Source organism: Vicugna pacos, chromosome 4, assembly GCF_048564905.1.
Source record: "Vicugna pacos chromosome 4, VicPac4, whole genome shotgun sequence".
NCBI lineage: Eukaryota > Metazoa > Chordata > Mammalia > Artiodactyla > Camelidae > Vicugna > Vicugna pacos.
In genome coordinates, this window is record NC_132990.1 from 61034865 (window position 1) to 61047095 (window position 12231).

The window sequence follows — 12231 nt, forward strand, 5'->3', positions numbered from 1 at the left end:
GAAGGTGTGTTATTAGGGATGTTATCAGCAAGATAAATAGCTGGGGCCCAGGGTTCAGGGAAGTAGTTTGACACCAGAACTCTTGGTCTGTCTTCCTCCACCTTGGTTCTCGCGGCCGCCTCCGCTCTGCCAAAATGTACCGAATGGAACCAGCTTTGGGAATGTGGAACCCAAATCTCAGAAGTGGCACAGCTTGATTCTCTGTAGCACTGTTTTATATTAACTGTTCACATGATCGCGACAGCAGTCACCTGAGGCCCGAGGGGGCAGCATTGTTCTTTCCCCATTTCTTGGGTGAGGAAATGAGGCACAAAGTAGCCCAGTAAATCGCCCAGCTTGGTTGGTACCAAATGTCTTCATCTTACGTGCTGGACGCCACCTGCTGAGCCCACGTCTCAGTCTCATTAAAGGAATGACATGGAATACTGTGCTTATATATTTTAAAAAAATTCATTCTAACAATTTAACTTCCAGGTATAAAAAGAGAAGCCACTTTTCCTGGCTAGGGAGGGAAGGAGAGACAGCGGGTTCTACCCCTAGCCTCGTTTGGAAGCTGAGGATCCTGTACTTAAAAGATGTCGCTGAGATAGACCTCTCGGCATTCGTACCTGCTCAGCACTGAGCGCAAGCTTTCCCAGCAGCTGGTTTTGTCATTTAGTGTATGTTCAGCCCTACATGGGATGGTTCCTTTCCAAAGACAGGAGCTGAAGGTTATGAATTACTAGGCTGAGTTAAATATGCCCTGGATTGCTGGCTGCCAGAAGGTCACACCACCCCGGAGCAGATGGAGCAGAGGAAACAGCTGTTTCTGGCTCCTGAGTTCCACCCCGCTGAGCTGTGGGGGCTCCCACCTCCTGCGCTGTCCTTCCTGCTGGCTGGGTGACTTCTCCTCCCAGTTGGTGTGGAAATCTTCCTACTGCTGCTTTTCTCAGCTCCCTGGAGCATCACTTACCTGTACAACTCATTCTCTTGGCCACAAGATCTCTTACAAGAGGGAGAAGGATTTCTTTCCAGCCAGTGAGACCAAGCAGTGGATTCCAAACATGCCCGCATTCTCTTAGCACGCCACAGGGAGGCAGCGTTTGTCTGCACTCCTTCTGGTGGGATGCTGCGCCATGCCAGCGTTAACTTCGCTATTTGTTTAGCAGCTGTGATATTTAACAACAAAAATGGAGCTGTCATGATGGTGGTACCGTGAGTGTGCTGTAACGGTGGGGGCAGCAGAAATCGTGCCACCAGTCTGGGGCAACAGCTGCTTCAGCGGGCAAAGGAGGGCTCGGTTGGCAGCCTGTCCAAGTCGACCATGGTTTGGTAGACAGAGCACAGGATTTAGAATCAAATGGCCCTGGGTTTGGATCTCAGCTCTGTCCCCCAGCTTGGGCTGGTTTGCTCATTAGCCTTTGTGGGATTTGTGCTCGTGATTGCTCCAAAGATGTAAAGATCTGTGTCTGATGTAGCACAGACGCTTCATTGGTGGGTCCTCTGTTTTCCACACTAGCTCCTGCCGTCTCTAGTAGGAACGCTGAACGGGAGCGTTGTTCTCTGGGTTTGTTGCCACTTACGGGTTTTGTTGTTGTTGTTGTTTTTAATTAAAAGTTTTTTTTCCCCTGACTGCCTGGCTGGGGGCATTGTTTCCTTGTGTGCTAATGTCTCCTACTACCTACCCCATGCCTCCCGAAAGCCTAGCGTCCCTGACCACCCATCAGCAGGGAGAGACCTGCTGGAGGAAATGAGCAGCTTAAGGTTTTGTTGTGCTTTGTTTTGTTTTACGTTTTGGGCTTCACCTTCCAGAGCTGCTGTTGGTGAAAAATGCCAAGGTATCGGGAAGTGGGTCGGGGCTGATTCTCCACCCAGGACTCACCCCGTAGAAGCTGTCTCAGGAGTGAGATTGCTCCCAGGTCCACCTCAGGGCTGCAGGGAGGGAGGGGATTACCACCCAAAGAGGGAGTTTTCCCAGGGGAGGCCCCGGGTCTGGATCTGAGGAGGTCTGGGGGCTTACTTTGTTTTGAGGTGCTGTTTTGAGAAGTTACTCTGAAGGATGAGGGGGAGTTGATTTTTTGTGAAGCCAGGGGGAGGCAGCAAAATCTGATCACTTCTCCATAGCCCAGGAGAAGGAAATGGCCTTTCAGGTCTCCATGGCCCTCGCTGATTGCACGCTGGGGTGGGCGTCTGAGGACAGAGGGGTGAGCCCTGGGGTTGCAGCTGCTGGACAAAGCCCCGTGGCCCCTAGAGCTGAGGGAAAATGCTTGTATCCTAGAATTTCAAGTTTCGCTGTGTTTTGAGGTTGAGGAAACTCAACAGACCCTGAGTTGGCTTATTCTTATGCAGGTGGAGTTTTGGTTATGCAGACTTAAAAGCTTTCCTCATTTTAATCCTGAGGTTAGAGAAATTACTTAGTAGGGGGCTGGCTGCCTTCTGCTGCATCTGTTAGGACCACAGACTTGGGGAAATCTGAGAATTTTCCCCTCAGAAGCTACGGAGGATGTCAGAATCATTACTAGAAACAAAGAGAGGCTGAGGAGCTGCATTTAAAACTGGACGGGAAGCCACATAATCTAATGTAAACATGAGGGTAAACCATGGAGGGAACGTACATGTTTTACTCTGTTCTGCACTGGACTCTTCAATGCTAATATAGTCACATGCTGCTGGTTCAAAAAATAAAAAAGAGGGGATGCTAAGAGAGAATGTTTTATAAAAGTTGTTTTTTTTTTCTTTTCAAAAGAGGGGCTATTTTAGGCCCTGACCCACTGGTCACCTTGTTCTGGGTTCAGAGCCAGGTGAAGAGGCTGTTGGAGGCGGGGAGTCACCGCGGGGCGAGGTGGGCGGTCAGAGGTGGGTGGTGCAGAAGACAGGGTACCCAGTGGGGAGGGGAGGTAGCGCTTGGGATCACTCGGACAGACCTCTTGAAAGCTCTTATAACCACCAGGATGGTGAACGTCCTGGAATGGGAGGATGTGGCGGAGAGCAGGAACTCTAGTTCTAAGGAGGCAGATGGAAACCAGGAGGCTTCTTAACAGGGACCTGCGACAGAGCAGAGGGTTCTGCGGGGGGGGGGGGATCTGTTGTTTCCAGGTACCTTGGACGAGTGAGGATAGGCCTGCTGATTCCCAGTTCTCTCCATGGCAGCCAGGATTGAAATCTGGCTTTGAAAGCCACACTGTTCAGCCCCAGAAGAGCAGGACTCTGTCACCTCCCTTATTTAATTCCTACAACGGCCTTCTATCAGTGTGGTCGTTCCCATTTTACAGAAACCAGGGCTTAGGGGAATTACAGGACTTCACGCCACAGCTAACACACAGGGGAGCTGGAATCGGACCCCAGATGTGTTTGGCTTGGCTCCAAAGTTGGAGCCCTTTATCCCCTCTACGAGGGCTTGCAGCAGTCCTTGCTTCGTTGAGGGGGAGGCCTGCGGCTTTATTAGAGTTTATGGGTGACTGCTGGAGGGACCAGGGGAGAGGGTCTGGGCGGCCTTCTGTTGGCTCTTCAGTCCGTGTGTCTGCTAGTCCGTTCAGCCGCCGCACAGGTGAGCTCACAGCTCCTCCGTTCCCCACGTCTGCTCTCCACGCATCCTCTGCACTCACTTTGTCCTCCTCACCTGCCTTCTCTGAAGTGTGTTCTTTCTCATTTATTAAAAAAAAAAAAAGCATTCTTTCTGAGCCACAATGACTTTCAGTTTGCCAAATTCAGTAGCCTCTTCTCAATCTTTACCCTGCTTCAGTCTCTTCTCAACTTTCCTTCCTCTCACAGCTCACATAGAAAATGAAAATACTTGTATGGTTCACGGGGATCAAAGACCAGGTTGCTTGAAACTGGAGGTGCGCAGCCTGATCTCTGGCTTCCCGGGGGCTGGGGGGATTGATACAGCTGTCATTCACACAGCACCGTTTCCCTTAGCGCCGTATGGCCAAGAAGACGACCATCTTGAATTGGTTCTGTCATTGGCCTTGACACCTGTTGCCCAGCAGCTGGGAACCCCTCTCCCCCGAGCCTTGGGATCGTGTCTGCCATACTTACGTCTGGGAGGACTTTATTAACCAACTATCATCATGGGAACAGATAATGTGACATCTCCAGCCTAGCTCCAAGAAGGAAACTTAGATAGAGATTTATACTGTAGGGCTGAGAGATGCCTGGTACATGGAAAGAGTTTAATAATACATTTTTAAACAAATGTTGAGTGAATTTACATTACCATCCTGCTCTCCAGCACACACAAATGCCTCATCTCTTCCCACAATACCCTTCTCCCGTCATTCCAGCAACCCGTATTCTGTAGTAGAAATTCTCGTGAGAGATGGGGGAACCGATGTGAAAAATGCAATCTTGTCCTCTAGAAGTTTTTGTTTTTGGGGTCTTATCTGGTGATTTTTTAACTTCTTAGTGTCTTGTGATAAGAAACCCCCAATTGTTAGCGTTGGAAATTCTCTTCTCAACCCCCTCCAGACACAAGAGATAAGAAGGAATGCTGGGTGTTGCTAGTCAGTGAGTTGATTGTCACAAAGACACCATCCACAAAGAAACAAAAAACAAGAGGAACACAAGCCTGAGTGTCTGGTGCCAGCAGCCCTCCTCTCCTTAAAGTTGGGCAAACTCGGTAGCTGAGCACTTCCCACAGCCCACGCAATGCCTCTTACTCTCTTCGTTTTAAGCCTTCCGTCGCCTCCCTCCTCCTCCCCTAACCTGCTCCATCCTTGAGCTTCTATGGCTCTGCTCTCTCTGACTCACTTCCTGCTTCTGTGCCTGTATTTTTTTTTAGTAGCTTTTGCTGATTCTTTTATTAACCCTATAAATGTAGACTTTTCCATGAGTTCTACCCTTTGACCCTCCCCTCTTGAGCCTCCTCTTTTATTCCCCCCATATATTTAATTTTTTTCTATTTTCTTCTTTTAACACCTTTACTGTTATGGTTCCTGTACAGTAAACTACACATATTTCATTCTGATAGATGTATACGCCCATGAAACCACTACCGCAGTCAAGATAGCTAACACTTCCATCCCTCCCCAAGAGGTGAGATTTTCAAATTCCCAAGTTAGCCCTTCCCACCCACTTTAACCCCTGGTCACCATAAGTTTGTTCTCTATGTCCGTGAATCTGTTTCTGTTTTGTAGAAAAGTTCATTTGTGTCCTTTCTTTTTTTTTTTTTTAAAGATTCCACATATAAGCGATATCATAAGGCATTTTTCTTCCTTTTTCTGGCTTGACTTAGAATGGCCATCTCCAGGTCCATCCATGTTGCTGCAAATGGCATTATTTTATTCTTTTTGATGACTGAGTAATTTTTTTTATCCCCCCATGTATTTAAAAATTGTTTTTAATCGTGGCAAAATACACATAAAACTTACCATTAGGCCATTTTTAGCTGTGCAGTTCAGTAGTGTTAAGTGAATTCACATTATTGTGTAACCAGTATCTAGGAGCTCTATTCATTTTGCAGAACTGAAACTCCATACCCATTAAACTGTCAAGGCTCCACAACCCTTCCCTCTGGCCCCTGGCAACCAGCATTCCACTTTCTGTTTCTATGAACTTGTTCCTCTTATAAGTATAATCACATAGCATTTGTTTTTGTGTGACTGGCTTATTTCACTTAGTATAATGTCCTCGGGGCTCATCCATGTCATAGCATGTGTCAGAATTTTCTTCCTCTTTGAGGCTGAGTGATATTCCATTGTATGTGTATATCACATTTTGCTTATCCACTTGTCTGTGGACGGACGCTTGAGTTGCTCCCATCATTTGTCTGTTGTGAATAATGTGGCAGTGAACAACAGATGTCTGAGACCCTGCTTTCAGTCTTTTGGGTATATACCCAGAAGGGGAATTGTAGATCATACGGTGATTCTATTTTTAATTTTTTGATGAACTGTCATACTTTTTCCACATGTGCAAGGGTTCCTGTATTCTACATCTTTGCCAATATTTGTTATTTTCTGTTGTTTTTATTTTTAATAGTGGCTGTCCTAATGGATGTGAGGTGGCAGCTTATTGTGGTTTTAACTTGCATCTCCCTGAGGACCAGTGATGTGGAGCATCTTCTCATGTGCTTGGTCGCCATTTGTGTAACTTCTTTAGTGAAATGTCTATTCAAGACCTTTACTCATTTTAAAATCAGGTTGTGTGTTTTGTTGTTGTTGAGCTGCCTCAGCCCCCTCTTGTGGAGGGGGTCCTCAGCCTTTCCGTGGCTGCAGCTACCTCCTCTGTCTGGTCGGTGGACCTGTTTACCCTGAGCCCTGCGATGGCCTATTGCTACTCTACTCACCTGAACTGGGAACTCCAGGCTCCTCTCTGACTTCCTGTGTCTTATTCCTCACGTGCGGCTGGCTGCCAGATCTGTCGGCGCTGCCTCTCCCGAGTTGGCCTGATCTGTCCTCTCCCCTCTCGTATCACAGCCACCGCCCTGCGTCCGAGGCGCTGGCGCTGATCCCAGGCCAGTATAGTTGGTGTTGACCCATCTCTGATCTCTGGTGGAATCTTGGGGTGAGGTAGCACGGGTAAAGGGTGGTGTGAAGTTTGAAAGGATATACTCAATAACATAATATTTGGAAGATGGAAAAAGAAACCTCTTTTTATCTGACATGGAATAAAGTTCAGTAAAATCTTCTTGACTTGAGGGGCCCTGCAAATGTCAGATGGCCCTTTGTGAACAGCTGACGTTGATACTGATCAGAACTAGCAGATACTTGTTGAGCGCTCAGTGCGTGCCTGGCACCAAGTGTCTTACGCTTCCTGTCTCGTCTTAACTTCATTACTGCCTTGTGAGGTGAAGAGTGTGATCCAGAAAGAGAAGCTGAGGCACAGAGAGGCCCAACGTCACCCATCTAGTAAGGGGCAGGTGCGGCCTTCAAACTCTGAAAGAACTGTCTCTGTAATGAGAGGAAGCACAAGGCTTTTCTGTTTTCCAAAAAGGGTGCATGAATGAAGTGGGCCTCAGCGCCCCTGGCCCTCAGGGAGAGCCCCAGGTGTCTCACCTTCTCGCCGCTCCCTCTCCGCCATCTTGCCTCTCGTTCCCTCTCTGCCTCGGGGGCTCTGTGCCCTATGAGCTGTCCCTGAGGCAGGTCCAGGCATTGTTTCAGCTCTGTCACTTGCATGTACTGCTGCTCTGGAGTCATTCATCCCACTTCTGTCACCTTTTAAAATCCCCCTCAGTGGTGCTTCTTCAAGGCAGCCTGCCCCCTCGTCCAGGTTGTCCTCACTCTCCAGCTCCCCCTCACAGCATGCTCATCACGGCTCCAAGTCAAAGGAGAGCACTGGGAACCTCTCCCCTTAATGTCCAGCCCAACTAGACTCGGGGTGACTTGAGACCAGACTTGCCCACTGAGACCTCAGCTCCTCTGTACCCACTGTGCTCAGTGTGGAGTGTGATGGGAAAACAATAAATTAAAAGTATTTCCCCCACATCGAGGCTCAGGCAGTCATAAAATCCAGAGCCATGGTTTTGACTCTTAAATTCTGGGGGTCAACCAGAGTTTCCATCCCCAGAACGGATGCAAGAATCTTCCCTACGTGAGCACTCCTTGGAATGAGAGGGCCAGCCCCACCCTTCACACCGCGTCCCATGGGGCTTTCCTCTCAGAGCTCTGCTCTCCCTCCCTGCCACGGGAGTTTGGTTTCACAAACAGGAAGTTGTTCTGGGGCACTTTTACCCAGATACCAAAATGAGCGGTGGCCAGGAGAGGGTGAAGGGAAACGGACAGTGCCTGCAGGGAGGGAGGGGAGGCCGGCCCAGAGACCAGCTCGCTGGGTGCCTGTCGAGGCTGGTTCCCTGGACATTTGTCAGGGACCGGTTCCGGAGAGGCCAAGCCAGGGCACTCTTGTTTTTACTTCAGTTTCCCCCGAGGTGGCCGCCAGAAAGAGGTGAACCAGCAGGGAAAGGCAAAAGTGGCCTCAGTCCTGGCATCAGGAGAAATAGTCAAGTCCTTTTTAAAATTTCATCCAGAGGCTTAAGTGCTTTGGAGAATGCCTTTCCCGCCTCTTAGAAGTTCCTTCTTTTTAAGTTGCCCAGGGTGCCTCCCTGTACCTTCCTCTCTAACTCACCCTTCTCTCTCCCTGGTTTAGTTCCCACGCCAGGCACATCTGAACCCCCGCACTCCTCACCTAGGCAGCCCCACTCCCTGCTCTCCTGCAGCCATGTCGGCAGGGTCCGGGTGGCGGATAGCCAGGTGCCCTCAGCACCGTGGAAGCCCTGAAGGGGTCGGGCCCCCCAGGCCTGGCCTTGCCCGGGGTGTTTTCTGGGTCAGCTCCTTAACCATAAGGTCTGGGTATAAAATTTCCCTCCTTAGTAGAGACTGACCCTGATGGTGACCCACAACTTGGAAACACTTGGGATCAGAGGCCCCAGCACGTGAAATGTACAAGGCCTCACTTGTTTTGGGGAAGCATTTGGCAGGTGAGTGTGTGGCCCAACTTTGGGCATGCTGACCCCTGGCCACCATCAAAGTCCGGTGGGCTTTTGAGTTAGGAGAGAAGCCAGCTTTGCGCTTTGGGTACCAGGTGATCAATTACCTTCTTAAGATGCTGGATATTCTCTCTCTAGCTGTGTAGGATGAATGGAACTCACAGAAGCAAAATGAGAGCTGTGAAATTCAGAGGACTTAGTTCCATTTTGAGAAAGTCTTCTAAACTTCCTTGAGAAAAACTAGAAATAGCCTGCTGTATTTTTCCTTGCATTTCACGGGTGTTTTTTTTTTTTTTTTGACATGCATAAGCAAATGTACCCCTACTTCCCCAGAATTATGCAATTTTAATTCTTTATTTTTGATTTTCTGCTATCTGGGGGTGCATGGACAAGTCTCCAGTTTATTTGTAAAGTGGGCCAATAATTTTCTAATTGCAGTGAATTCTCTGGTTGAGGGTAGGCATTATCAAACGTCATAGGTAATGGAGCAGTTCATGTCATACGGAAAATCCTCTTGTCCATTTTCAGTATGGGACAAAGAAGCATAGAAGGGTAATACTAAATACTGCTGTATACTTGTAAAATCTTTACACATTTTCACTTACGGGTGGGTAAATCCCACCAGGAACCAAAGACGTATGACTGTGAATCGCAGTATTTCTTCTTCCTGTTTGTAAACAGGTGGATGTTTTCCCCGCAAGTCACTGTTTGGCTTGGCTGGGTTTGAAGATTTGGGTCAGGATAGCACTTTTCAGAATTCCTTCTTAGACCTGGAAACGTGAGGCTCTGCCTGCAGATAAATACTTACAGAGGAGGGAGTGTGTTCATGGCATTTTTTAAGGCCGTACTCTGGCCTCTCACAGATGTGTGAGCGCGAGGGACCGGCTACGCATACAAAGCACCCACGTACATATGCACCCCCCTTCCAGGTACCAGCAGATGTTGAGAAGTGTCAGGATCGGATGGAGTGTTTCAACGCTGACCTGAAAGCCGACATGGAGAGGTGGCAGAACAACAAGAGGCAGGACTTCCGGCAGCTGCTCATGGGAATGGCCGACAAGAACATCCACTATTACGAGAAGGTAATGAGCGTGCTGCCAAGACGGCAGTCCTCTCCTGCAGGGAGCGCTCCTGACAGCCGGGGCCTTTCGTCAGGGCCTGCCTGAGGTCCAGAAGCAGGGACCCCGCTGGGCCCGTCTCCTGCCCTTCTTGCGGTCTCGGTAACCCCTGCGCAGCCTCGCCCCGCTGTGATGCTGGGTTTGGTGCCCACAGGGGCCTCCCGTGCACACCCTGCTGATGGAAGCAGCGCCTTATCTCCCCAGCCCTTTAGTCCTTCCTGCGGCTGCTTCCCAGAGTCAGTCAGGCCTGAGGCTCAGGGATGCCCCGCTGACGGAGGCTCCAGGGTTCCTTTAAGCTGTTCTGTGGTTCTGTACACAGTGGGTTTTCACTTTCATTGTGTCATGGGTCTCATTGGTCATCTGGTGACGGCTGGAGACCCCTTATCCAAATACTGTTTGTTTTTTAAAATAGACTTTGAAATACTGTTTTTAAATACCTGAAGCAAAGTTATGTAGGATTACAAAGGAAAACGATTAAAAATCCCCTTGATCTGTGGACTTCAGGTTAAGCACCCCCAACACACACACACACACACACACACGGCTGCCATACAGTCAAGTATCCTCCTCAGTCAGGGTTTGCTCCTAGCACATCCAGCTCTAGATCATTTCTGCTAGTGAAGCCTAACGTTCCCTAAAAACTTAAAATTACAGAAGAAGAATGGTCCATTCTCAATTCTACAAGTAACCTGTAGACTTGAAATCAAGCTGAACAAGGACTAACTCAGCTTTTCCCACCACAATCCTAGAAACGTGTCTTTATCCCAAACTAGAAGAATCCATCTTTTTCTAGAGCTTTGATGGTTCTGGTTGCTGCTCCGAGGCAGCGTGTCTGCATCTTAATTTGGAGGAGGGTTAAGGAAGTGTCATGGAATAGCCCTTACCTGCCAGGTCTTAGGGAGGACTGTTCCAGCGGGGAGGGGGCGGCGGCAAACTCCTTCTCTCGGTACCTTTCTCGCGGAGCCCCACCTGTGTGGGGGGTTTGGCACCGGGCTGGATACTTTGCATATGTCATCTCATTAAATCTAACCCTCACCTCGCTGTGAGGTGGGTTTTAGGGGATCTCAATTTAAAGCTGAAGAAAGGGAAGCTTAGCAAGATTTTAAAACCACTGCTCAAGGTCACAAGCTTGTGAGTGAACTAGGATTGGACTTGGCTCTGCCAAGTCCACACGTCTGAAAAGTCCCACTCCCCACACACTGTCGGTGAAGAGGGCAGAGGCCATGTGTCCTGACTGCCCAAAGCTGGGAAGGTCATTCCATGTGAAGTCAAGGCCTCCTTCCCCTCCTCACCAAGCCCTTAGGTGGTGCCTCTCTTGCCTTTGTTTCTTCATCCGTAAAACGGGAGTGATCCTTCCCCACTGAATGGTGGTGAAGAAACGGTGAAATAAGGCACACCTGAGAACCTCGACCACACCTGGCACGTGGTAGGTGCTCATTGAACAGTACTTCCCCAGTGCCCTCCCTCTCCCTCCGCTGTCTGATGGCCTTCCCACGACACAGGAGCTGACTCAGCTGGATGCTCACTCTTCCTCTTGGTGATTAATTCCAATGTCCCCAAGGCCCGGGTTCCGGGACTCACACTCAGGGTCTTTATCTGTGTCTTCCCACTGCACCACAAACAGGGTCCCTGTCCTGGGGCCTGGCCTTGGCTCCTGCATTCATTCAATGAGTGCTTTTTGTGAACTGTCTGTATGCAGGGGACCAGGTACACACGGATAAACAAAGCAGCGGGAATCCTGCCATGAAGGAGCCCTCTGTCTGGTGGAGGGTACTCAGTAATTCAAGAATCCCACATCTTCAGGGAGAGATGTGCTCCACAGGAGAAGGACAGGAAACTGGGAGAAAATACCGGGGTTGTGGGGGGCATCATTCAGGTCAGGACAGAAGGGGGCAGGTGGGGGGCACGGGGCAGGGCAGGAAAGACCAAACTGAGAAGACAGCAGTTAACCTGCGTCTCGGAGATAAAGAACGAGTATTCTGACAAAGGGAGCAACACATGTAAGGGCCCTGAGGTGAGAAAAATCTTGAGCGTTTAAAGGCTGAAAAGAAAGCTGATGTGATCTTGGCTCCATCACTGACGTGGAAGGACCTTCCACATCAGAGATGATGGCCGAGGGAGAGGGCAGAACCCAGGATGCCGCAGATCCCACGCTGGGTCTCTCGCTGCAAGCAAGCTCCTCCAGGCTCCCCAAGGTTCCTTCTGTAGGGCAGGTTGTCCACCTTCTTCTCCAGCCTCAGGGTCACCAAGGAAGGAAGCAGGGAGCCGTGTCACCACTCCCCGCTGGCCCCTGCCCAGCTTCACCTAAGGATGCTGCTCCTCCCACCTCCTCAGATTTTCTCTCCAGATGACTTAGCACGAAGTCCTGCTTCACCCTGGGGCTGCTTCTCGGAAAGGCCTTGTGTAATTCCTCTGTCCCCTTTATGCAAGAGGCTGCTTGAAGGGAGGGTCCTTTCTGCTAAGCTGTGTGCTCTCAGAGGAGAGTGCCAGTCTCCGCGTTCTTGGCCCTACTGAAGGGTCTGGAATGAAAGGGATGGGTGTAGTGGAAAGGACATCCGTTCTGGAATCTTGAGCTCTGCCACTTATGAGCTGTGTGTCTTGGGCAAGTTTTTTAACCTCTCTGCGTTCTCATTTTCCCCACCTATGAAATATGTGTTTGTGTTGTAATAATAATTTTACTTCCTAGGGTTGTTCTGAGGACTAGCGATAGTG

The 12231-nt window shown here is 49.5% G+C and overlaps 2 protein-coding genes across 2 annotated transcripts in view; both read left to right on the forward strand.

Annotated features, from left to right (window-relative positions):
- The window catches only part of SLC31A2 (solute carrier family 31 member 2), a 445176-nt gene that overhangs the window by 238243 nt on the left and 194702 nt on the right, over positions 1-12231 (forward strand). The window lies entirely within an intron of this gene.
- Positions 1-12231, forward strand: part of SNX30 (sorting nexin family member 30) — a 91537-nt gene that overhangs the window by 72552 nt on the left and 6754 nt on the right. Inside the window, exon 8 of the mRNA XM_015248331.3 lies at positions 9331-9483. Within this exon, the coding sequence (XP_015103817.2) occupies positions 9331-9483 (153 nt within the window). The remainder of the gene's footprint in view (positions 1-9330; positions 9484-12231) is intronic.